Source organism: Thalassophryne amazonica, chromosome 10 (genome assembly GCF_902500255.1).
Source record: "Thalassophryne amazonica chromosome 10, fThaAma1.1, whole genome shotgun sequence".
NCBI classification, from domain to species: Eukaryota; Metazoa; Chordata; class Actinopteri; order Batrachoidiformes; family Batrachoididae; genus Thalassophryne; species Thalassophryne amazonica.
In genome coordinates this window covers 101,671,360-101,698,174 of record NC_047112.1, presented here as the reverse complement: position 1 = coordinate 101,698,174, position 26,815 = coordinate 101,671,360, and the positions used below count along the sequence as shown (strand labels likewise).

Sequence of the window (26,815 nt, the reverse complement as noted above, 5' to 3'; positions counted from 1 at the left end):
AAAAAAAGAAAAGAACTGTGATCGTAGGTGAGATGAAAAAAGTAGGCATGATGTAAGGTGAAAGGACATGTGGTAAAGGCTAAGGAAAATGCATATAGCAAGATATATAAGACGCTGAACACTAAGGAAGAAGCAAAAAGATTTGTTCAGATTGGCAAGACAAAGGGACCAACCTGTAAAGGACGTGCATCAGATTAGGGTGACAAAGGATGCTGATAGAAATATGTGCCGACAAGTGAGGACAATGTGTTGAGAAGGTGGAGAGTGTACTTTGAGGATATGCAGAATGAAGAAGTTGAGAAGGAGTGAAGGCTGGATGGTGTAGAGAGAATAAATCAGGAAGTACAAGGGATTAGTAAGGATGAAGTGAAGGCAGCTATGAAGAGGATAAAGAGGGGATAGGCAGTTGGTGCAGATGACATCCCAGTGGAGGCATGGAAATGTTTAGGAGAGATGGCAGTGGAGTTTCTAACTACAACCCCTGGCAAAAATTATGGAATCACTGGCCTCGGAGGATGTTCATTCAGTTGTTTTTGTAGAAAAAAAGCAGATCACAGACATGACACAAAACTAAAGTAATTTCAAATGGCAACTTTCTGGCTTTAAGAAACAGTATAAGAAATCAGGAAAAAAATTGTGGCAGTCAGTAACGGTTACTTTTTTAGACCAAGCAGAGGGAAAAAAATATGGAATCACTCAATTCTGAGGAAAAAATTATGGAATCATGAAAACCAAAAGAACGCTCCAACACATCACTAGTATTTTGTTGCACTACCTCTGGCTTTTATAACAGCTTACAGTCTCTGAGGCATGGACTTAATGAGTGACAAACAGTACTCTTCATCAATCTTGCTCCAACTTTCTCTGATTGCTGTTGCCAAATCAGCTTTGCAAGTTGGAGCCTTGTCATGGACCATTTTCTTCAACTTCCACCAAAGATTTTCAATTGGATTAAGAGCCGGACTATTTGCAGGCCATGACATTGACCCTATGTGTCTTTTTGCAAGGAATGTTTTCACAGTTTTTGCTCTATGGCAAGATGCATTATCATCTTGAAAAATGATTTCATCATCCCAAAACATCCTTTCAATTGATGGGATAAGAAAAGTGTCCAAAATATCAACGTAAACCTGTGCATTTATTGATGATGTAATGACAGCCATCTCCCCAGTACCTTTACCTGACATGCAGCCCCATATCATTAATGACTGTGGAAATTTACATGTTCTCTTCAGGCAGTCATCTTTATAAATCTCATTGGAACGGCACCAAAGAAAAGTTCCAGCATCATCACCTTGCCCAATGCAGATTCGAGATTCATCACTGAATATGACTTTCATCCAGTCATCCACAGTCCATGATTGCTTTTCCTTAGCCCATTGTAACCTTGTTTTTTTCTGTTTAGGTGTTAATGATGGCTTTCGTTTAGCTTTTCTGTATGTAAATTCCATTTCCTTTAGGTGGTTTCTTACAGTTCGGTCACAGACGTTGACTCCAGTTTCCTCCCATTCGTTCCTCATTTGTTTTGTTGTGCATTTTCGATTTTTGAGACATATTGCTTTAAATTTTCTGTCTTGATGCTTTGTCTTCCTTGGTCTACCAGTATGTTTGCCTTTAACAACCTTCCCATGTTGTTTGTATTTGGTTCAGAGTTTAGACACAGCTGACTGTGAACAATAAACATCTTTTGCAACATTGCGTGATGATTTACCCTCTTAAGAGTTTGATAATCCTCTCCTTTGTTTCAATTGACATCTCTCGTGTTGGAGCCATGATTCATGTCAGTCCACTTGGTGCAACAGCTCTCCAAGGTGTGATCACTCCTTTTTAGATGCAGACTAATGAGCAGATCTGATATGATGCAGGTGCAGATGCAGGTGTTAGTTTTGGGGATGAAAATTTACAGGGCGATTCCATAATTTTTTCCTCAGAATTGAGTGAGTCCATATTTTTTTCCCCTCTGCTTGGTCTAAAACAGTAACCGTTACTGACTGCTACAATTTTTGTTTTCCTGATTTCTTATAGTGTTTCTTAAAGCCAGAAAGTTGCCATTTGAAATGACTTTAGTTTTGTGTCATGTCTGTGATCTGCTTTTTTTCTACAAAATTAAACAACTGAATGAACATCCTCTGAGGCCGGTGATTCCATAATTATTTCCAGGGGTTGTAGATTGTTTAATAAAAGCTTGGAAAATGACAAGATGCCTGAGGAGTGGAGACGAAGTGCAGCAGTTCCTATTCTTAAGAACAAGGGTGATGTGCAGAGCTGGAGTAACTGCAGAGGCATAAAGTTGATCAGCCACAACATGATGTTATGGAAAGAGTAGTAGAAGCCAGGCTTAGAAAACAGGTGAAGATCTGTAAGCAGACAATATGGCTTCATGCTGAGAAAGAGCACAACAGATGCAATGTTTGCTCTGACAGTGCTGATGGAGAAATATAGAGGTGGTCAGAAAGAGCTGCATTGTGTTTTTGTGGATTTAGAAAAAACTTATGACAGGGTGCTAAGATAAGAATTGTTGTATGAGGATGTCTGCAGTGGTAGAGAAGTATGTGAGGGTGGTGCAGGATATGTACAATGATAGTGCAACATCAATCAATCAATCAATCAATTTTTTTTTATATAGCGCCAAATCACAACAAACAGTTGCCCCAAGGCGCTTTATATTGTAAGGCAAGGCCATACAATAATTATGTAAAACCCCAACGGTCAAAACGACCCCCTGTGAGCAAGCACTTGGCTACAGTGGGAAGGAAAAACTCCCTTTTAACAGGAAGAAACCTCCAGCAGAACCAGGCTCAGGGAGGGGCAGTCTTCTGCTGGGACTGGTTGGGGCTGAGGGAGAGAACCAGGAAAAAGACATGCTGTGGAGGGGAGCAGAGATCGATCACTAATGATTAAATGCAGAGTGGTGCATACAGAGCAAAAAGAAAAAGAAACAGTGCATCATGGGAACCCCCCAGCAGTCTACGTCTATAGCAGCATAACTAAGGGATGGTTCAGGGTCACCTGATCCAGCCCTAACTATAAGCTTTAGCAAAAAGGAAAGTTTTAAGCCTAATCTTAAAAGTAGAGAGGGTGTCTGTCTCCCTGATCTGAATTGGGAGCTGGTTCCACAGGAGAGGAGCCTGAAAGCTGAAGGCTCTGCCTCCCATTCTACTCTTACAAACCCTAGGAACTACAAGTAAGCCTGCAGTCTGAGAGCGAAGCGCTCTATTGGGGTAATATGGTACTACGAGGTCCCTAAGATAAGATGGGACCTGATTATTCAAAACCTTATAAGTAAGAAGAAGAATTTTAAATTCTATTCTAGAATTAACAGGAAGCCAATGAAGAGAGGCCAATATGGGTGAGATATGCTCTCTCCTTCTAGTCCCCGTCAGTACTCTAGCTGCAGCATTTTGAATTAACTGAAGGCTTTTTAGGGAACTTTTAGGACAACCTGATAATAATGAATTACAATAGTCCAGCCTAGAGGAAATAAATGCATGAATTAGTTTTTCAGCATCACTCTGAGACAAGACCTTTCTGATTTTAGAGATATTGCGTAAATGCAAAAAAGCAGTCCTACATATTTGTTTAATATGCACTTTGAATGACATATCCTGATCAAAAATGACTCCAAGATTTCTCACAGTATTACTAGAGGTCAGGGTAATGCCATCCAGAGTAAGGATCTGGTTAGACACCATGTTTCTAAGATTTGTGGGGCCAAGTACAATAACTTCAGTTTTATCTGAGTTTAAAAGCAGGAAATTAGAGGTCATCCATGTCTTTATGTCTGTAAGACAATCCTGCAGTTTAGCTAATTGGTGTGTGTCCTCTGGCTTCATGGATAGATAAAGCTGGGTATCATCTGCGTAACAATGAAAATTTAAGCAATACCGTCTAATAATACTGCCTAAGGGAAGCATGTATAAAGTGAATAAAATTGGTCCTAGCACAGAACCTTGTGGAACTCCATAATTAACTTTAGTCTGTGAAGAAGATTCCCCATTTACATGAACAAATTGTAATCTATTAGACAAATATGATTCAAACCACCGTAGCGCAGTGCCTTTAATACCTATGGCATGCTCTAATCTCTGTAATAAAATTTTATGGTCAACAGTATCAAAAGCAGCACTGAGATCTAACAGAACAAGCACAGAGATGAGTCCACTGTCCGAGGCCATAAGAAGATCATTTGTAACCTTCACTAATGCTGTTTCTGTACTATGATGAATTCTAAAACCTGACTGAAACTCTTCAAATAGACCATTCCTCTGCAGATGATCAGTTAGCTGTTTTACAACTACCCTTTCAAGAATTTTTGAGAGAAAAGGAAGGTTGGAGATTGGCCTATAATTAGCTAAGATAGCTGGGTCAAGTGATGGCTTTTTAAGTAATGGTTTAATTACTGCCACCTTAAAAGCCTGTGGTACATAGCCAACTAACAAAGATAGATTGATCATATTTAAGATCGAAGCATTAAATAATGGTAGGGCTTCCTTGAGCAGCCTGGTAGGAATGGGGTCTAATAAACATGTTGATGGTTTGGATGAAGTAACTAATGAGAATAACTCAGACAGAACAATCGGAGAGAAAGAGTCTAACCAAATACCGGCATCACTGAAAGCAGCCAAAGATAACGATACGTCTTTGGGATGGTTATGAGTAATTTTTTCTCTAATAGTTAAAATTTTGTTAGCAAAGAAAGTCATGAAGTCATTACTAGTTAAAGTTAATGGAATACTCAGCTCAATAGAGCTCTGACTCTTTGTCAGCCTGGCTACAGTGCTGAAAAGAAACCTGGGGTTGTTCTTATTTTCTTCAATTAGTGATGAGTAGAAAGATGTCCTAGCTTTACGAAGGGCTTTTTTATAGAGCAACAGACTCTTTTTCCAGGCTAAGTGAAGATCTTCTAAATTAGTGAGACGCCATTTCCTCTCCAACTTACGGGTTATCTGCTTTAAGCTACGAGTTTGTGAGTTATACCACGGAGTCAGACACTTCTGATTTAAAGCTCTCTTTTTCAGAGGAGCTACAGCATCCAAAGTTGTCTTCAATGAGGATGTAAAACTATTGACGAGATACTCTATCTCCCTTACAGAGTTTAGGTAGCTACTCTGCACTGTGTTGGTATATGGCATTAGAGAACATAAAGAAGGAATCATATCCTTAAACCTAGTTACAGCGCTTTCTGAAAGACTTCTAGTGTAATGAAACTTATTCCCCACTGCTGGGTAGTCCATCAGAGTAAATGTAAATGTTATTAAGAAATGATCAGACAGAAGGGAGTTATCAGGGAATACTGTTAAGTCTTCTATTTCCATACCATAAGTCAGAACAAGATCTAAGATATGATTAAAGTGGTGGGTGGACTCATTTACTTTTTGAGCAAAGCCAATAGAGTCTAATAATAGATTAAATGCAGTGTTGAGGCTGTCATTCTCAGCATCTGTGTGGATGTTAAAATCGCCCACTATAATTATCTTATCTGAGCTAAGCACTAAGTCAGACAAAAGGTCTGAAAATTCACAGAGAAACTCACAGTAACGACCAGGTGGACGATAGATAATAACAAATAAAACTGGTTTTTGGGACTTCCAATTTGGATGGACAAGACTAAGAGACAAGCTTTCAAATGAATTAAAGCTCTGTCTGGGTTTTGGATTAATTAATAAGCTGGAATGGAAGATTGCTGCTAATCCTCCACCCCGGCCCGTGCTACGAGCATTCTGACAGTTAGTGTGACTCGGGGGTGTTGACTCATTTAAACTAACATATTCATCCTGCTGTAACCAGGTTTCTGTTAGGCAGAATAAATCAATATGTTGATCAATTATTATATCATTTACCAACAGGGACTTAGAAGAGAGAGACCTAATGTTTAATAGACCACATTTAACTGTTTTAGTCTGTGGTGCAGTTGAAGGTGCTATATTATTTTTTCTTTTTGAATTTTTATGCTTAAATAGATTTTTGCTGGTTATTGGTAGTCTGGGAGCAGGCACCGTCTCTACGGGGATGGGGTAATGAGGGGATGGCAGGGGGAGAGAAGCTGCAGAGAGGTGTGTAAGACTACAACTCTGCTTCCTGGTCCCAACCCTGGATAGTCACGGTTTGGAGGATTTAAGAAAATTGGCCAGATTTCTAGAAATGAGAGCTGCTCCATCCAAAGTGGGATGGCTGCCGTCTCTCCTAACAAGACCAGGTTTTCCCCAGAAGCTTTGCCAATTATCTATGAAGCCCACCTCATTTTTTGGACACCACTCAGACAGCCAGCAATTCAAGGAGAACATGCGGCTAAACATGTCACTCCCGGTCTGATTGGGGAGGGGCCCAGAGAAAACTACAGAGTCCGACATTGTTTTTGCAAAGTTACACACCGATTCAATGTTAATTTTAGTGACCTCCGATTGGCGTAACCGGGTGTCATTACTGCCGACGTGAATTACAATCTTACCAAATTTACGCTTAGCCTTAGCCAGCAGTTTCAAATTTCCTTCAATGTCGCCTGCTCTGGCCCCCGGAAGACAATTGACTATGGTTGCTGGTGTCGCTAACTTCACATTTCTCAAAACAGAGTCGCCAATAACCAGAGTTTGATCCTCGGCGGGTGTATCGTCGAGTGGGGAAAAACGGTTAAAGATGTGAACGGGTTGGCGGTGTACACGGGGCTTCTGTTTAGGGCTACGCTTCCTCCTCACAGTCACCCAGTCGGCCTGCTTTCCCGGCTGCTCGGGATCTGCCAGGGGGGAACTAACGGCGGCTAAGCTACCTTGGTCCGCACCGACTACAGGGGCCTTGCTAGCTGTAGAATTTTCCACGGTGCGGAGCCGAGTCTCCAATTCGCCCAGCCTGGCCTCCAAAGCTACGAATAAGCTACACTTATTACAAGTACCATTACTGCTAAAGGAGGCCGAGGAATAACTAAACATTTCACACCCAGAGCAGAAAAGTGCGGGAGAGACAGGAGAAGCCGCCATGCTAAATCGGCTAAGAGCTAGTAGCTACGCTAAGCTAGCGGATTCCTAAAAACACGCAAAGCGAATAATGTGTAAATAATTTAGAGGTGATTCAGCAGAAGGAGTGCTTTAGTTAAGGCACGTAAAGATTACACTGGGAAACAAATCGTAATCTAGATAACTAGATCAATCTAACTGCGCAGATCAAACAGCTAACAGATACAGAAAAACACCGCTGTGCTCCGGAACAAGAAGTGATACAATACAAACATCAGCGAGAGGCATGGCAGGAATGACGGATCCATTCAAGGTGAAGATTGGACTACACCAAGGATCACCTCTGAGGCCTTTCTTATTTGCAATGGTAATGGACACGTTAATGGACACAATCAAACAGGAGTCTCCATGGACTATAATGTTTGCAGATGACAATGTGAACTGTAGCGAGAGAGAGAGAGATCATATTGAGATGAGCCTAGAGAGGTGAAGATAGGGAAATGAAAGTTAGTAGGCGCAAGACTGAGTGCATGTGTGTGAATGAAAGAGACCCCAGTGGAACAGTGCAGTTACAATGAGTAGAGGTGGTTAAGGAAGAGGAGTTTAAATATTTAAGGTCAACTATCCAACGTAATGGAGACTGTGATAGAGAGATGAATAAAACAATACAGGCAGGGTGGCAAGAGTGATTTGTGACCGAAGAATATCTGCAAGCATGGAGGGGAAAGTTTACAAGACAGTAGTGAGACCAGCTATGTTATACGAGGGCTGTCCGTAAAGTATAGGTCCTTTTAATTTTTTTCAAAAACAGGAAAAACACCTCCGTGTTGATAACCATTTGTTAAAATCCAATTGGCTTTTGATGGCTTTCAGTGGAGTGAGTATATGAGAAATTGTTTATCAGCTGGACATGTTCCAACTTGTCCTCAAGGCTTCCAACGGAGGTGTTTTTCCTGTGGCGGAGCGTCGCGGCGGCTGCGAGCCGACGCTGCAATCCGCCCGCACGTCTTTCATTAAAAAAATCTCCTTTAACAGTGGAATATCCTGATAAAATGCTGAAACCGACTTCTTCTGAAACTTCTCTGTTCTCTCACGATGTCCTGGATCAACAGAGCCTGAAATGTGGAGGTTTTAAGCTTGAAACAGGCTGATGACGCTGCCTGAGAGCGCTGCGCGATGTCTTGCACCGTGAAAAGTCCTTAAAGCGACAGAATCACCTCAAAATCTCTCATCAGCTGTTAAAATTTTCACTGAAAACCAGCTTAATTTTTCGAACCGTGTCCACTTCGATGTGTCTCACAGGTTTAGAAAAAATTTTGATCAAACAAAGCGCCAGTCTCTCAGCAACTTCTCAGACAAAGGAATTCCGATGAGGGGCTGGACGACTCCTCCCACAAGGAGTGCTCACAGGCGAATGACGTCACCGACAGGCGTGGAAAAACTCACGCATGCGCACGAGGGTTCAAGCATGTCTGACGTAAAAACATATGAATGAAATCCATATAGTTTTTGAAAAAAATAAAAAGGACCTATACTTTACGGACAGACCTCGTACAGCTTAGAGACGGTGGCACTAACATAAAAATAGGAGGCAGAGCTGGAGGTGGCAGAGCTGAAGATGTTGTGATTCTCTTTGGGCAGAATTAGGAATGAACATATCAGAGGGACAGCACAGGTAGGACAATTTGGAGACAAAGTCAAAGAGACAAGGTTGAGACGGTTTGCACATGTGCAGAGGAGGGACTCGGTGAACATCGGGAGAAATATGCTGACGACAGAGCCACCAGGCAGAAGGAGAAGAGGGAGGCCAAAGAGGAGGTTTATAGATGTGCTGAGGCAGGACATGCAGGTGGTTGATGTGACAGAGGAGATACAGAGGACAGGATGAGATGGAAATGACTGATATGCTGTGGTGACCCCAAACAGGAGCACCCGAAACAAGACGTAGCTACGAGCTAATTAATGCTGTAACAAATGCAAAAGGTGAGTAAACTGCTTCTTTAAGCCACTGAATAAACGATCATAAGTAAGGGCCCTGTTATACCTTGACGATTTAGCCGGAGTATGCAGACATATGAAAAATACGGCGAATACAAGTTACGAGGTCTGTCAGAAAAGTATCGGACCTTTTTATTTTTTCAAAGACCTGATGGATTTGAATCACGTGTGCTTGCATGAGCAAACCTTGAACCTTTGTGCGCATGCGTGAACTTTTTCAAGCCTGTCGATTGCATCATTTCCTGGTAAGCAGCCTTTGTGTGAGGTGTGTGTCGTGCGCTCGGCGGATTTTCATTCCAAGGAAAAAGACGGAACGACTGGAGCAGCGCCGCATCAAATTTTGCCAGAAACTGGGCGACAGCCAGGTGGAAACCATTCGGATGATTCAGACGGCTTTCGGTGACGATCCTATGAGCATCACACAGACTAAGGAGCGGTACAACTGGTTTAAAGAAGTCCGCACAACGGTGGAGAGCGAGCAATGCTCCGGTCGGCCATCGACATGCTGAAATTAACAGATCATTTCCAAAGTGAACGCTGTGGTGATGCGGGACCGTCATGTGACTGTCCGAGAAATTGCGGAAGAGGTGGACATCAGCACTTTTCAGCAAATTCCATTGTGAAGATTTGGCCATGAAAAGAGTTGCAGCGAAATTCATGCTGCTGCAAACGGCGGAGCAAAAGCACCTTCGTGTTGTCTCACAGGAAATGCTGTGACATGCCCACCTCTTCCACAATTTCTCGGACAGTCACACGACTGAAAAGTCACCGAAAGCCGTCTGAATCATCCGAATGGTTTCCACCTGGCTGTCTCCCAGTTTCTGGCAAAATTTGAAGCAGCGCTGCTCCAGTCGTTCCGACTTTTTCCTTGGAATGAAAATCTGCCGAGCACACGACACACACCTCACACAAAGGCTGCTTACCAGAAAATGATGCAATCGACAGGCGTGAAAAAGTTCACGCATGCGCACGAAGGTTCAAGGTTTGCTCATGCAAGCACACGTGATTCAAATCCATCAGGTTTTTGAAAAAAATAAAAAGGTCCGATACTTTTCTAACAGACCTCGTATGCCGCTGTCACACCTTGACGATTTAGCCAGCGTATGCTGACAGCCCCATTTCCAATTGAGTGGTCCGGATCGCTCCTGCATGCTATGGTAAGGGCAGTGGTGGGCACAGCTAACCAAAAAGTTAGCTTTGATAACAGTTAATCCCCTAACTGAAAAGTTATCTTTTTTTTAAAGCTAAACCGTTAAAACCTAAACCGATAACTTTCAGTATTGATTTCAGTACATTAGCAGCAACTGACACAACAACGAGCCAGCTCTTCTGTGTCAGATTAGGTTTTTTTTTTCAGAGAACGAGACCTAGTGACAAAGGATGAGGAAGAGTAAAGACAATTTCTGAGAAAGGGCTGTTCGCCCGAAACATCACATTTTCATTAATAAAGATTTTTGCATGGGAGCGCTGTGGCGATGCAGATCTTTGTTTTTGGTACAGTAGAATTCTTCTTGATCCAGCACCCCCTTTATGTATTATGGATGTGCGTGTCTTCTTTGCATCACTTAAAATTTTAACCAAACCAGTTCCAGACAAGTTACTTAAATTAACGTCACGTCTGGCGTTTTATAAAGTGAAAGTATCCGCTATATGTTTTAGTTTTAAAGTAATGCACTAATTTTGAAAGTTTTAGTGTTTGGACACACATGCTGTAGTGCATTATGGGTAAAGTTTCACATCATGAGAAATGCATTGATGCACTCTGATCAGGCTGCACTTCATCTGCACACGGACAACAGCATTAAACTCCTTGTATACTGTGCCTAAAACGCTTGTAAATATATTCTCTGGATTTACAGATGTTATTGTGTTTGTTTTACGCCATCTATTAGCCAGTAGATGATAGTGTTTATGGCAGTATTCGCCCTAATAAGATATCCCATAATCCTTTGCACACCAGAGTTGTTGCAGTCTACAGCACAGAGAATCCACATGAAAACAAGTGTAAATGAACATTAAGAGGCTGCAGCAACTCTCTTGCGTGCAAAGGATTATAGGATATCTCAACAGGGTGAATACTGCCATGAACACTGCCATCTACTGGCAGCAGTAGAGACCCTGAAAACTTGCTAAAACAAATATTCCAAATAATCCATGTCTGCTACGTTTAATCTGCATGGAATTTAATAAATGCAAACCAAATTTCAGACATCTTATATTACTCTGGAACAAAGAGGACAAACAGTGTTGTAAAGGACAATAAGCAGGACGTTAAAGAGCAAACTTCACTTTTCCCCAGAATGACGTGAACAGGAAGTGATCGCAGCTCACACAACCTGAGCTTCTGGCAAACAAACACAATAACAACATCAATAAACCCAGAGAATATATTCACTAGAGTTTTAGGCACAATATACAAGGTGTTTAACACTTGCAAACCCAGCCTTTTCTCCCACCTCCTATTCTGACCAGAGGGTGCCAAATGGCACTGCTGGGGTAATTTACAACACATTAGGCCATCTTTTCTTATGTACCTGTTCTTATGTTTCATATGTAAGTGCAGCCATTAGATTGAAATGTGCCAGTACCAGTGACCGGCAGTTTGGGCTTTCTGCTCAAGCTTGCATTCTGACTTTGAGAAAGTCAGAAGTATTATGCATACAAATAAAAAAAAGAATGACCAAAAATTGAACAATTTTAAGACTTAAAAAACAAAACTAAGCTTCATGAATTAAATGTAAAGGCAGTTTTCTTTTAAAAGTTTGCAATGATGATGAGCTTTGTTACATTTCTTTTATCATTCCATATTTGTACAACCCAATATCTGGTGAAAAACAGACCATGTTTAGGTTTATATAAAGGAAGGTGAGGATGACTATTCTGTTTGGTGTTATATGAATGAATCTGTGAATTTAATATGAACAAATTTCTAAATGCTGATGGTAAACATAAAGGTGAGAACATGTTTTTGTAAATAAACACACACATCTGATGAATCTTTATATTGTGTATACTGTGACAATCAAAGAATAACAGGTGGAATCAGGAGGTGAATCAGGAAAACCTTCAGCAACAACCACCCACACCTGACACAGGGAAAAGGGCACTGTGCCAGGTGAAGTGTTGCTGCAAGAGAAACCATGCCACTAAGCGTTGCGTTTATTGTAAAAAGTTCACATCTGGCAAATGCAGAAAGGAGATGTTGTGGCAGTGCCAAGTACGTTCAGACAATCTGTAAGCAATAAATTTCACCAAGAATGCAAACATAAACTGTGCCGACCTCTATCTATCTTAAAAATTAAAATTAACCCTTGTGTTCTCCTGGGGTACAGTCTTTGATTTTTTTTTTTGTTTTGTTTTTTACTGTAAAGCACTTTGGTATTTCTGTCCTTCTCCCTAATCAACAGAAGCACCTGCACCACTTTTTAAAAAACTGAACATTCTCACAGTAAACTAAACATGGTCTGTTTTCCATCAGCTATTGTATCGTACAAATATGGAATGATAAAAGAAATGTAACAGAAATGAACTCATCATCACTGCAAACTTTTAAAAGAAAACTGCCTTTACATTTAATTCATGTAGCTTAGTTTTGTTTTTTAAGTATTTTTTTATTTGTATGCATAACACTTCTGACTTTCTCAAAGTCAGAATGCAAGCTCGAGCAGGAAGCTCAAACTGTCAGTCACTGGTACTGGCACATTCCAATCTAATGGCTGCACTTACATATGAAACATAAGAACAGGTACATAAGAAAAGGTGGCCTAATGAGTTGTACAGTTGTGCTCAAAAGTTTACATACCCTGGTAAAATTTTTTTTGCTTTTTTGGCCATTTTTAAGAGAATATGAATGACAACACAAAAACTTTTTTTTCCACTCATGGTTAGTGGTTGGGTGAAGCCATTTATTGTCAAACAACTGTGTTTACTGTTTTTAAATCATAATGACAAGAGAACTACCCAAATTAAACTGATCAAAGGTTTACATACCCCTGTTTTTAATACTGTGTATTGCCCCCTTTAACATCAATGACAGCGTGGAGTCTTTTGTGGTCGTTGTGGACGAGGCTCTCTGATGGTGAAGCTGCCACTGAATATGTTTCAGACTTTATTTACATCAATTACAAAGAAATACAAACAATATGGCACTCTATGGTAAATCTGCATGGAGTAGACAGTTCTCAAAAACTGAGTGACTGTGCAAGAAGGAGAAGAGTGAGGAAAGACACCAAGACACCCAGACAACCCAGAAGAAGTTATAGGCTTATGTGGCTGTGATTGGAGAAATTATGCACAGTGCAAGCTTTGCATTTTGTATCACCAGTTATCCATCTTCATGATGAAGTGGTATAGAGGAGGATTTTCTTAAAAAGAAGACCTGAAAGTTTAGCTACAAATTGCCAGGCGGTACATCTGAGATGCAAGTCTAGATTTTATCTGTTCTGGTGAAAGAAAATCCTTCTCTGCTCTACGCCACTATGAAGCTATCAGTAGTGATGCAGACAAAACACAGAAGGACTTCTTTAAAAATGCTACATTTCTTCAGCCACAACAAGGAATTAAAATATTATCAGATGTCCTTTTCGAAAATCAGGACACTTTAGGTGGATAAGTTTTTGTCAGGATGTGATGGTGAATCCACCTGAAACCAACAGGTAAAATTAAGACTTTATATTTTCTCAGAATGGTGTTAATATTTGAAACAGTCTGAACTGGTCACATGAGGACTGCAGCTTTCAGTTGTTGAGCCAAGCAACAGACAGCATCAATGGACATATTTTGACTTATGAGTAATTTACAAGAAATGTGTGTCAACAATTGCATAACTTACCTACAACTTATGGCCCACATACGTGGGACGTATCAGACATACGCTGGCATGTATTGAAAATATTGTGCATGCCCAAATTCTTTTGACGTACTCACTGTATTATAACATATACGAACGAGCGTGCTTCAAGGTGCTAATTTATTAGACATACGCCTGCGTATTCCAGCGTTTTTAATACGGTCGGCATACGCTAGCTAAATCGTCAAGGTGTGACAGGGGTGTGAGGTAAAGTAAGTCTGTTGAACTGCTCCCTTGTTTTCACTCAGGGTTGCCACAGCAAATACCCTTCCACGCCGGATACCCTTCCTGAAACAACTCCACATTACATGGAGAAATGGGCAGAAGTGGGGTTTGAAACAGGAACCTCCCGTACTGAAATCAAGTGCACTAAGCACTTGGCCACCACCCCATGGGGAATTATTATTACTTTTTAAAATTCTTTAATTATTTTACACATACATGTAGCTTTTTGTTTTCTGAAATCAGCAATAGTCACATGACAAGCGCCAATTGGAGAGTTTGCAGGATGAGAGTTGCACACGAGGCGGAATGGATCTGCTCAGTCTGGCACTAAACAGGTTAGTTATTTGTGATGAAATCACTCATTTTACTGAAATATATGGAGGGATGGGCATCCTGACAAGTGTAAGTGTCCCCTCACACATAACACGATTGAGGTCAAACGGCGCACAAAGTTGGATTCAAATACTGCTTGTGAAATTTCTGAGCCACCTCGAACACACACGCCACAATCATTCGGCCACAGCACATGCACTCTACATTCACGTGTCGCTCACGCTGGAAACAAATTTGAATGGCGGGCAAGATGAGGTTGCACTGCCATCTGATCTTGCTTGCAACATTTGCACAGCATGTCGTATGCAGGGTGGACATATCGTGCTGAGGCACTGCACAAAAATCTCCGGCCATGTCACACCATGGCTGATTGGCGCGATCAAGGCAGCCTCCACACCAGTGGGCGAATGACGGCAAATGCCAGGCAAGTGGCCATTCGAACCATTATTTTGAGCTTACACATGTTCATCAATTAATGTTCATTTGTCTAAAAAAAAATCTGTAATAAGAGACAGGCTTTACTATAAGTTATATAATAAATAAATAAATAAATAAATAAAAGTGTAACTTGGCTTGCAATCAATACAAAGACACCAAGACATTCAGGGAAACTAGCTTACAGCATTCTTGTAGAAGAAATAGAGAATCATGTTGGCCAGCCGGGAGTAGCACCAGTGACCATGGACCAGTAGAAGCTTCTGGAGATACCGGAAACGTGGGAGTGCAAAGTCACTGGCCATCACTGCCTGGAAAACACCATGAAAATCCAACATTTAATCTTGTGATGCCTTCTTCACTGTATTGTATGTGTCACACTATCATGGCTGCAAGCAACTGATAATTTTTGACTGTACATTTTCTGTGAGTGCGGCACAGCACAAGTGTAATTTGGTGCACTCTGAGTGCACTTTGGTCAGTTTTACTTGGTTTAAAACACAGTGGTATTTGACTCTTATACTGGAACAAAATACGGTTAAAGTCTTGATTTCATTATAATTTATTGGCTACACTGTATTGTCTGTAATAAATTTCCATAAATGGACCGACTGTCTGCATTAACTGACTTTAATTCTGCTTTCATTCTACATTCATCTAATTCTAAGTGTGTCGTATAAAACAAATAATTACACCCTTTCTGCTTTTAGTAAATAACACGCTTAAAGACATGATAACTATTGCCAATGAAAAGTGTTTTGCAACTTGTAAGTCATTTAAAACTGATGCAATAGTTAAATCATATAACTTGCAAAAGAACAACAATGTAACTTCAACATAAAAGTCTGAGGTTTTTTTCACCAAGCAAAGTCAATTTTTATTCACAGCTGAGCATGACATGGGCAAACTTGTGGCGTAAATTTATGGCGTAAACTTGAAATGCACCAAAGTGCGCAACATTGATACATGAGGCCCATTAACACCAAACCCAAGATGGCATCATGAGTCACGTGACCAATTTTTTTCGACTCGTCATGTTGCCACTCTCTCAATTTAGGCACACTAGCTTCAGCTGTCACTCAGTCATGCTCACACCCATGCCTACATGGCCCCACTCATATATCCTCCTGCACATACTCTGCATCCAGAAAGTATTCACAGCGCTTCACTTTTTCCACAATTTATGTTTCAGCCTTATTCCAAAATGAATGAAATTCATTTTTTTCCTCAAAATTCTACAGAAGAGATTTTTGCAAATTTATTAAAGATTAACCCCCCCCCAGAAGAAATCACATGTACGCAAGTATTCACAGCCTTTTCCATGAAGTTCAAAATTGAGCCTATCCTATTTTCACTGATCATCCTTGAGATGTTGCTACAGCTTAATTGGAGTCCAACTGAGGTAAATTCAGTTGACTGGACATGAACTGGAAAGTCACACACCTGTCTACATATCAGGTCCCACAGTTGACAGTGCATGTCAGAACATAAACCAAGCATGAAGTCAAAGGAATTGTCTGTAAGACCTCCGAGACAGGATTGTCCTTCCAGAAGGACAACCATTTCTGCAGCAATCCACCAATCAGGCCAGTATGGTAGAGTGGCCTGATGGAAGCCACGTTTTAGTAAAAGGCATGTGGCAGCCCACCTGGAGTTTGCCAAAAGGCACCTGAAGGACTCTCAGACCACGAGAAACAAAATTCTCTGGTCTGATGAGACAAAGATTGATGTTTAGAGGAAACCAGGCACCATCCCTACAGTGAAGCATGGTGGTGGCAGCATCATGTTGTGGGGAACTGGAACTGGGAGACTAGTCAGGATTGAGGGATGCAGCAATGTACAGAGACATCCTGGATGAAAACCTGCTTCAGAGTGCTCTTGACCTCAGACTGGGGCGACGGTTCATTTTTCAGCAGGACAATGACACTAAGCACACAACCAAGATATCAAAGGAATGACTTCAGGACAAGTCTGTGAATGTTCTTGAGTGGCCCAGCCAGAGCCCAGACCTGAACCCCACTGAACATCTCTGGTGAGATCTGAAAATGGCTGTGCACTGACACTCCCCATCCAACCCGATGGAGCTTGAGAGGTGCTGCAAAGAGGATGGACTGCATTTTTTAATAGCACTTTTCCATCTGCATCAGACGCTCACAGCGCTTTACAACAATGCCTCACATTCACCCCCTTGTCAAGGTGCTGCCATACAACGCGCCCACTACACACTGGGAATGGGCAAACCTGCTTAAAGATAGGTGTGCCAAGCTTGTGGCCTATTCAGAAGACTTGAGGCTGTAATTGCTGCCAAAGGTGCATCAACAAAGCAATGAGCAAAGGGCGTGAATACTTTGTTATTTTTAAAAAATTTGCTCAAATTTACGAAAAACTCTGGATTATACAACTGATGGACAAAAACAAAAAACATATACATATATACATACAAAAAAATACAAGAAACACACTGATTTGCTTTAAATACGCAAGAAATGTATTTGAGGTGATCAGCACAGAACGTCATTCTCTCTTAAAAAGTTTTATTTTACTCAGTGTCCTGTTTTGAAAAGTTCTAGCTTCTGCTGTCTGCTACAGAATGCTGCATTGCCGCCTTCTCTGTTTTTTTGTGGAAGCATCGCAGCACCACATACAGGTCTGGCATGTTTTCAGAACATTATTAACTAGTTTGGGAACCCAAAACCGGAAAGGTTAAAATACCATTTCTATTAGGAATGAACCTGTTGGGAAAAGTTCTAGTTTAAAGCCTCGACTATAATTTGCAGGGACTCAAACTAGTAAAAAAAAAAATAAAAACGACTACCTGGGTTGATGCTGACATCTGGAGAAAATGTCATGTCAATAGAACCTTTAGAAATATATTAACTGAGAAAAATGGTGACGTGTTCAATATTTACACGCTGTATGTTCCTCTCCTGTCCAAACAGCACCTAGGAATTAAGTCAAACATGGCACATATATACTCTGACACACGGGGAACGACATAGGCCACAGACCACTTTAGTAGCAGTTGTAGTCAAGGGGAGAGAAATTTTTGTGCTGCATCATCATCATCACTGGCAAGTGTGATAAAAGGTTGGTGTCATCTTTTTCTAATCTCTTCTTTTTTCCTTTGAATTTTTAAACTCATTTTTGCAAGTAACAATAGCATTAGCATAGTAGTCCTGTAAAAACACCTATAGTTTTAGTAGTAGTACTAGTAATCGCAGCTGTCTCTTCTCGAGGCAGCTTTAGTTACGCCCTAATAGTTCTCTGGAATCCGGGATAGGTGGGAGGTGATAGCTTTGCTGGTGAAGATGAAGCTTTCATTTCAGTCTCCAAATCAACTCCCCGGGGGGGGGCGGGTAATCGGTTTGTTATATTCTAAGTGTTTAGAAAGCACCACCCATTATTCGATCTGAAGCTGTACCAGGTAGCAACACACTGTAACACCGGTGAGGTATTGTTGGGTATGACAGCTGGAGAACTTGTGGAATGTGGAGTGAAAACAGTTGAGTCTGCATTCTCAGCATGCATATAAAATAAAATAAAAAATCCCCACCTACCTAGTCTATTTTTTTCAAGGCATACCATAACCTAAACAACAAATATACTTCTGAATAATTCTTCTTCCTTGACATTGTTATTCCGGAGCAGGGGTGGTGGCCAAGTGGTTAATGCACTTGGTTTCAGTGCAGAAGGTTCCGGGTTCAAATCCCACCCCTGCCACATTTCTCCATGTAATGTGGAGTTGCGTCAGGAAGGGCATCCGGCGTAAAACCTGTGCCAATTCAACGTGCAGATCCACCTTGGATTTGCTGTGGCGACCCCGAGTGCAAACAAGGGAGCAGCCGAAGGGACTTACTTTACTTGACATTGTTATTCCAAATTTGTGAGGCAGTTGACAGATTGAATGTGGCCCATTGCAGTTGTTTATGGTTCACTATGTTCCTCCAGGACACTTAAACAATCCACCAATCCACAACTTTTTAAATAACATGAAAGAAGGTATACTGAGGCATAAACAAGGACCAGATCTGCGTCACATGGATACACTGTTTACATACCCTGCAGCCCCCCCCCCCCTACATTTATACAGTAATGTGAATGTAGCTTATGTGTTGTTTCTGGGGTTATTCTGTATTTTTCATGTGACATGAGCATCAGCAGAGCACACTGACTATTGCACAGATGTTCTTGTGAAATTAAGGTTTTCAAATGAAAATGTATGACGTGTGCAGGGTGATGGGGTATTGGAGAGAAATGTGGATGTTGGCCTGCACATTTGCATGTCTATAGGGTCATTCCATCTCAGATCACCCCCCCAAAAAATGTGATTTTAATCCTCACCCCCTCAGATTTTGATGAGATTTGGTATATAGGTAATATTTGGTGGGAGAAGGCTAATTCTAAATTTGAACTCAATCAGACTAACAGTTCCCCCCCCCAACACACACGCTTTTTCGCAAAAAAGGACGCAGCCGATGAAATTCAGATGACCATAACGCAGCAACCAATGGTCTGATTTTCAAAAGAAATGTATATTTGGAAAAAAAAAAATCCCAAATGTGACATTTATTTGACCTTCTGAGAACATTTAGGCATGGTGACCTTTTGACCTACTTTTTGACCTTGAAATTGACAAACTGGGACAAATTACACTGTGATACTCTTTAATGAAAATTGCAGCCCCATATGTTCTGTATAACATATAAAAAAAAGAGGGTACATTTTTTTTAGCTTTCAAGCAATTTGAAAATGAAGTTGGCATACCTGTTGCTATTGATGTATTCCATGGAAACAGCAAGGCTATTTGTAATCATACTGTTAACACATGCTGCTATAAAATAAATAAACAGAAGTAGTACTTTACCTGCATGCCCTCCTGTCCCGAGATGCCCACGCCCACATCAGCCACCTGGATCATACTGACGTCATTTGCCCCGTCACCTTTGAATAAAATGTAAAGAGGATATTTATTAGGAAAAGAAGTAGACAGAAAATAAGAGGAAAAAGAGGGGAGCAGATACAACTTCTGCTAATGTATAAAATAAAAATATGGTGGGTTGGTAGGTTTTTTTTTTTTTGTTTTGGAATGGTGTGTTTGTGCATTTGCCATCTCAGATCATCTCAGACTTTAATTCTTTATTTGAGTTCTGTTTAGAAATTGTGGGATACGGTCAATGTATATTAATACCATTTATAGCATCAGTTACTAAATTTGCCATTGTCATATTAAACTGTCTTTCTAGCAACTGTAATTATACATCCAGGTCACAACTGTCTGAGATCTTATGATATCCTTGAACGGAGTCGAGTTGAATCACTTGAGGTCATGCCAGATCGTTGGTTTACCTACAGTGTAAACAAAGATATTTTCCAAACAAATGGGCTCTTATTTCACCTCTTGCACAAAATTTTTAATTAAACAATAAATAAATAAATAGCAGGCCTCGGTTTATAAATCTTCAGCTAGGGAGGCAGGTAATATTTTTAAATCTCATTAGAACAAAAATAAACAAATAAATAAATCTCATGAATGAACATATCAATAAAATCAAGAAAACGCATATTCAATTAAAGTATAAATCAACAAAAAATATATATTTTTTAAAATTTGTTTAATTTGTATTTTTGTCAAAGTTCTGTCTTTTGCTGCCATTCAGGTGGAAGGAGCCTTTGCACTATTCTGCACAAAGCACAAAGTACATTTTGCTATGATTGCAGATCATTATTGTGACTTTGGACTTTGAAGTCATTTTCACATGGAGGCTGCAATAAATTTCATGAAAACAGGTTAAAAAAAAAAAAGAAGTGATTCCTTAAAGTCAAGTGTGGAAATGCTACCCCCACCCCCCCACACAAAACCCCCATCAAATTCCAAATTAATTTTGTACTCTAGTGCATATGCATCCACTTTTTTCTTGATAAAGCACATGCAGACAACGCGGGCTGTGCCTAATGTGACTGCGGGGTGCCAGTTAGCGACTCACATCCTGCAAATGATCATAACATTTTCTAAGTTATTTTATGTTTTTAAATGACGCTGTGGATTTAGCAGCGCATGTCTGGTCCGGGATACCCCAGACTGTTGAACAACTGAAGTCGTACATCAAGCAAGAATGAGAAAGAATTCCACCAACAAAGCTTCAACAATTAGTGTCCTCAGTTCCCAAATGCTTATTGAGTGTTGTTAGAAGGAAAGGTGATGTAACACAGTGGTAAACATACCACTGTCCCAACTTTTATGAAATGTGTTTCAAGCATCCATTTCAAAATGAGTAAATATTTGTACAAAAACAATAAAGTTTATCAGTTTGAACATTAAATATCTTGTCGCTGTGGTGTATTCAATTGAATATAGGTTGAAGAAGATTTGCTAATCATTGTATTCTGTTTTTATTTACATTTTACACAACATCCCAACTTCACTGGAATTGGGGTTGTACATAGTTAACAGGAAATAAAAGGGTTCAGTTCTTCTTCTAAAAATTGCTGAGGTCTAAGGTTCTAAAAACATTCTGGACTCACATGCCATTCCAACTCATTATAGAAACTTTGCATAATTTATTACCACCCTTGGAAAAATGTCAGCTACCTATTTTTATAAACACTACCCAATTTAGAGCCCACTAGTTTAGTATTTATAGATTTATTTTGGAAGTTCAGCATGACCACAGAATGTAAGACATACAATTCTTATTCATACATAGTAGAATCTGAGGATGACAAAGTCCAAAAGCTTATTTCCATGTGGTTCATGTTCCACACCCTCTATATCCATGGTGTCACTGCAATTTCATCACCAATTACAATGTTTAGTACAGATATCTTGATTATTCAATTCAGCTGACACTGTGCAGCCCTCATGTCATCATTTTTTAAATCTGTGAATTGCAGGTTCAGCTACTACTGCTGTATGTATACTAATAACACGTAGTAGTGGAACTTCTGAAAAAAACCAAAGAAAAGCATTGCATTCGCATGTTGACTGTTCAAAGATGCTACAACCACAAAGCTGAAGTATATCATCATCTTGTGTCCCTTCAGAGAAGTTAAAAAAGGGCATATTTGACCTGCAGTGTTTCCAGTTTCTCCAGCTCTGTCTAAGTAACTCCAAACACAGAGCAATGGTGCATTATGTTTCTGCAGACATGTCCTTAAAAATCATAGAGGGATATGTTTTGCAAACTTAATACCCATTACCATATTGGATGACACTGAAATTGAGGATGGCCCCCTGGCTGTTCCAGCAATATCAAATACTTCGTGTCTGCTACCTACAATCCGTGTGGAATGTCTCAAACCTAAACCTATTTCCAGGCACCTTATAAATGTTACTCTGGAACCACCCCTAAACCCGAGCCGTACAATTGTTAACTCTACTGAGGTCCTTAGTTTGGGTCTCATTACCATCCGATCACTGTCGTCAAAGTCTCTGTTGATTAATGGTCTAACTGGATCACCACTTAGATATGATTGGGTTATATGAAACCTGGCTTAAACCTACAGTTGTCCTTCCCATAAATGAAGCCTGCCAACCAGCATACACATTTAGTCACATTTCTCGTGGTGTGAAATAAGGCGGGGGTGTTGCTTTTATTCATAAAACTAGGTTTACCTTAATAGCTGTCGGGGTCAAATATAATTCGTTTGAGCATCTGATTCTCTGCTCTGCCCATGATGCCACGTATTGTCACGGTCAGAGGTATGGAAATCAGTCGTGTTATTTTGTCAATGTTTATAGGTCTCCCGGCCCATACTCTGAATTCTTAGATTAATTTGGTGCATTCATCTCTAACTTGTCAACTAGTGCGGATAACATTTTGATGATTGGTGACTTTAACATTATATAAATAAGCCCTTTGCAAATCATTTATGGAAATTGTGGCTGCATTAGGATTCCAGCATTGCATTCAGGAAACGACGAACATTAGTGGAAATACCCTGGATTTGGTTCTGACACGTGGTACTGCTGTCATGAATATCGACAGCTTGCCTCTTGATCTCTGACCACTCACTTATTAGGTTTACATTTACACTGCCACATTTAGTGGAACAACAATCTTGTCTATCACTGCGGTGACACTTTAAACCCTCAGCTATGACTGAACTCGAGGCTTCAAGTTTGGAGAATGCGCAATCAGTAGACAGTCTTGCGGATAGCGTAAATTCAGCACCCAAAACTACACCTGAAAAGATTGCGCCTCCTCTATTAAGGCCATGCCTTCCGAAGGCACAGTCGCCTTGGTTCAATGGTTACTTGCGTGACCTCAGGTAGAAGGCCAGCGGTTTGAAACGGAAATGGCGTAGCTCCAAATTACATGTGTTCCACCTTGCCTGGCGTGATGCTATCTTAGATTATAAGCATGCACTATTGGCTACAAACAGGGCCTATTATTCTGATTTGATCAATACAAACAAGCATAACAAAGTTTTTGTTTGACACAGCAGCAATTCTTATTCATGGACAGCCACCTATTAGTCGTACTCCCTTTTCAGCAAAGGACTTCTTGGATTATTTTGAGAAGAAAATAGAGGACATTAGGTTGAGTATATGTCAGCATGCCTTGGCCCAGCCACTGCACCCTGGACATGGAGGTGGTGCTACCACTGAGGTATTACCTAGATTTAGAGAATTTGATAGTATCTCACTAAGCACACTGATGAAACCTGTGACGTCTACAAAAAGCACAACCTGTCTATTTGATCCCATACCAACAAAACTGTTTAAGGACCTATGGCCCATTCTTTGGCCGACTATGCTGGAAATTGTTAATCTCTCACTAACTTCTGGATCTGTTCCTAAATGTTTTAAATCTGCAGTGATTAAACCATTACTTAAGAAATCTAATCTTGACCCCAGTGTACTGAAAAATTATAGGCCGATATCAAATCTATCATTTTGCTCTAAAATTCTGGAAAAAATGTGGATTCACGGCAGCTCGTGAACCACCTTACTGAGAATAATCTTTTTGAGCCAATGCAGTCTGCTTTTAGAAAATATCATTCCACAGAGCCAGTGCTCACTGAAGTAGCGAACAACCTTCTGCAAGCAATGGACTCACACCTCTACGGTCATGGTGCTGTTAGATCTTAGTGCTGTGTTTGATGCCGTGGATCATCATATTTTACTTGATAGGTTGGAGAATCATTTTGGGATTACTGGGAGTGCCCTTGTGTGGTTCACGTCATACCTGTCCAGTCATTCTCACTGTTTTTTGTATAATAACACTACCTCTAACCTTAGTGACATGAAATTTGGGGATCCACAAGAATCTGTTTTAGGCCCCCTGCTTTTCTCCATTTATGTAGCACCCCTTGGCAATATACTGCAGTGTTTAAGGACTGAGTTTCATTATTATGCTGATGATACTCAATTGTACATGCCAATAACTGCTGGTAATCTGATTGCCTTGTAGCAGTGAGAAGCTGGATGTCTAGTAACTTCCTAGTTTTAAATTCTGATAAGACTGAAATGATGGTTCTTGATCCAGCCAGACATTGGCATCAATTTGACCAGCTAGTGCTTAGCTTAGGTTCGTGTGTTATACATCATACGGACAAAGTGAGGAACCTTGGGGTAATTTATGAGCCTACGTTGTCCTTTGACCTCCACATTAGAGCCATTATGGGGACTGCTTCCTTCCTTCTGTGAAATGTAGCGAAGATTCATCCCATCCTGTCAATGGCTGATGCTGAGACTGATACATACATTTGTCTCTTCTGGACTGGACTATTGCAACGCTCTATTTTCTGGTTTACCACAGTCCAGCATTAGTGGTCATCAATTGGTTCAAAATGCTGCTGCCAGACTTTTGACACAAAGTAGAGGGTTTGACCACATTACACCCGTTCTGGCATCCCTTCAATGGCTTCCTATCTCTCTGAGATGGGATATTAAGGTGTTGTTACTAGCCTATAAAACTGTTCACAGACTGGCACCTCCCTACCTGGCTGACATGGTTAAGCCCTCGTACCGGCACGGGCTTTGCGTTCTCAGGGTGCAGGACTGCTGTGTGTTCCTAGGGTGAATAAAAGGTCTGCGAGTCACAGAGCCTTTTCTTTTCATGCCCCGGGTGTGTGGAATGATCTCCCTGCGCAGATATGGCAGTCGGACTCTGTGGAGATTTTTAAGTCTAGATTGAAGACACATCTTTTTTTTTACCTGTTTTATTGTTAGTTTTTTTTTATGTAACTGTGTGGTTTTTAATTCTTTTTACTTTTTATGTTTTTATTCTTTTATTGAGCATTTTAATCTTTTACTTCATTTTTTTGTTCTGTTTTTCAAGTTGTGTTGTGTGAAACACCTTGAGGCGACCCCGTTGTGAATTGGCGCTATATAAATTAATTATTATTTATTTAGCAATTACAGAAAAGTGCTTAGCTGGCAAAACAGAATCATCCAAAAAGTTGCACTAAGAATGACAAAACTGAAACGTGTTCAGAAGTCACACTGACATCTTCATGTCACCTGTTATACTTTCAGTAAACAAAAAAAAATTTGTTTCAGTAAGACATGCATGTTGAGATTGTGATATAAGAGCAGAAGGCTAGAATCATCAGTGTGCACTTTTCTTAACCTAAGTCTCAAAGTCAGCTTGTGCTGACACCAGAGAACACAACCATTACACAAAAGACACCTTGTCTGGGTTCCAGCGAGTTGGTTCTGCTGATGTTCGTGTGAGGGACACAACGGGGCAACACTACTGAACTGCACAAAACACACATTTCGAGTTTAACGGTGAAGACTATCACTAGCACAAAATTTAAAGTACATTGGCACGGCAGGAGTGTGCAATCACAGTGAAGCATGAAGCAAATGCAGGTGCATCTCAAAAATTTAGAATATCATGGAAAAAGTTTTTTTTTTTTTTGGTCAGGTATTTCAGAGTGAAAATTTTACATATGCTAGTTTCAATACAACTAAAATATTTCAGTCATTTTCTTATTTTAACTTTGATAATTACAGACTACAACTCAAAAAAAAAAAAAAAAATAGAAAATGCATATCTCAAAATTAGGGCTGGGTACCAATCAAAAATTTTTGATACCGGTACCAATTAACAAAAAGAAAATTACATTGCATATAGTACAAATCTTGAGTTTTATTTTTCAGCTTTGGTCATTTTCCATTCCAAGCAGTTTTCTTACAGAAAAAATAAGCAACAAATAATTTCCAGTGCAAAAGAACACTTGAAATCACTCAAAGCATTTCTTTCATACATTCTGGCATGAATGTCTCTACATAGAATTGGAGCTCAGCTGGCTGCTGCACGTCAGAGCAGAACGTCTCATTTTGGGAGGAAAAAAACTTTTGATCAATTGCAGTTTATTGTTTGTATTACAACGTTTGGAAAGAGGTGTCATTTGATTTAAATGGTGATTCGCTTTGAAGTTTTCCGACCGGACTCGATCTTTCTAACATGACTCGCTCAGCAGAGCAGAGCGAGTCATGTTTGGAGCGGTTTCAATGGAACTTTTCTTTCTCGCAACAAGACAGCAGTCCCAGTTAGTGACTTAATCCGCACAAAAGTGACTCACAATTGACATATTTGGCTCTGAGAGGGGTTAAGAAGTGGATTTGCCGCTTCTGTGAGGCAGCAAAGCAAAGAACCGAAGCAGCTCACTAACAGATTTAGACAGATTTGTGAACAATATTTGAGAGAAATAGGTCTTTTCTGTATACAGAAAATGTTTTTGAGCTCACGAAAGATGAGAGTAAAAACAAAAGTGTTGCATGCATATTTTTGTTCAGTGTATTTTTTTAAAAACCTGAAAACCTGTATTCCTGTATTAACTGGGGGAAATGGTGCATTATGCTGCCATTATTTATATTTTTAATGCATTATTTTGTACTTTTTTTACTCAAGTTTGATTACAAACTCACTGAATTATAAGTGTACTGCATGAATGGGTATCAGATACTAGGGGTGTCGGAAAAAAAATCAATTCAAGTCCGAATCGCGATTCTTATTTATCACAATTCTGAATCGATCCAAAATGTCCAAGAATCGATTTTTAAAAAGCATTTTTT

At 40.2% G+C, this 26,815-nt stretch overlaps 1 protein-coding gene across 1 annotated transcript in view; it reads right to left on the bottom strand.

Annotated features, from left to right (window-relative positions):
- The window catches only part of atp10a (ATPase phospholipid transporting 10A), a 223,083-nt gene that overhangs the window by 41,817 nt on the left and 154,451 nt on the right, over nt 1-26,815 (bottom strand). The window contains exons 15-16 of the mRNA XM_034180634.1: nt 19,652-19,728; nt 14,973-15,098 (exon numbers count right to left, since the gene is read on the bottom strand). Of these exons, the coding sequence (XP_034036525.1) occupies nt 14,973-15,098; nt 19,652-19,728 (203 nt within the window). The remainder of the gene's footprint in view (nt 1-14,972; nt 15,099-19,651; nt 19,729-26,815) is intronic.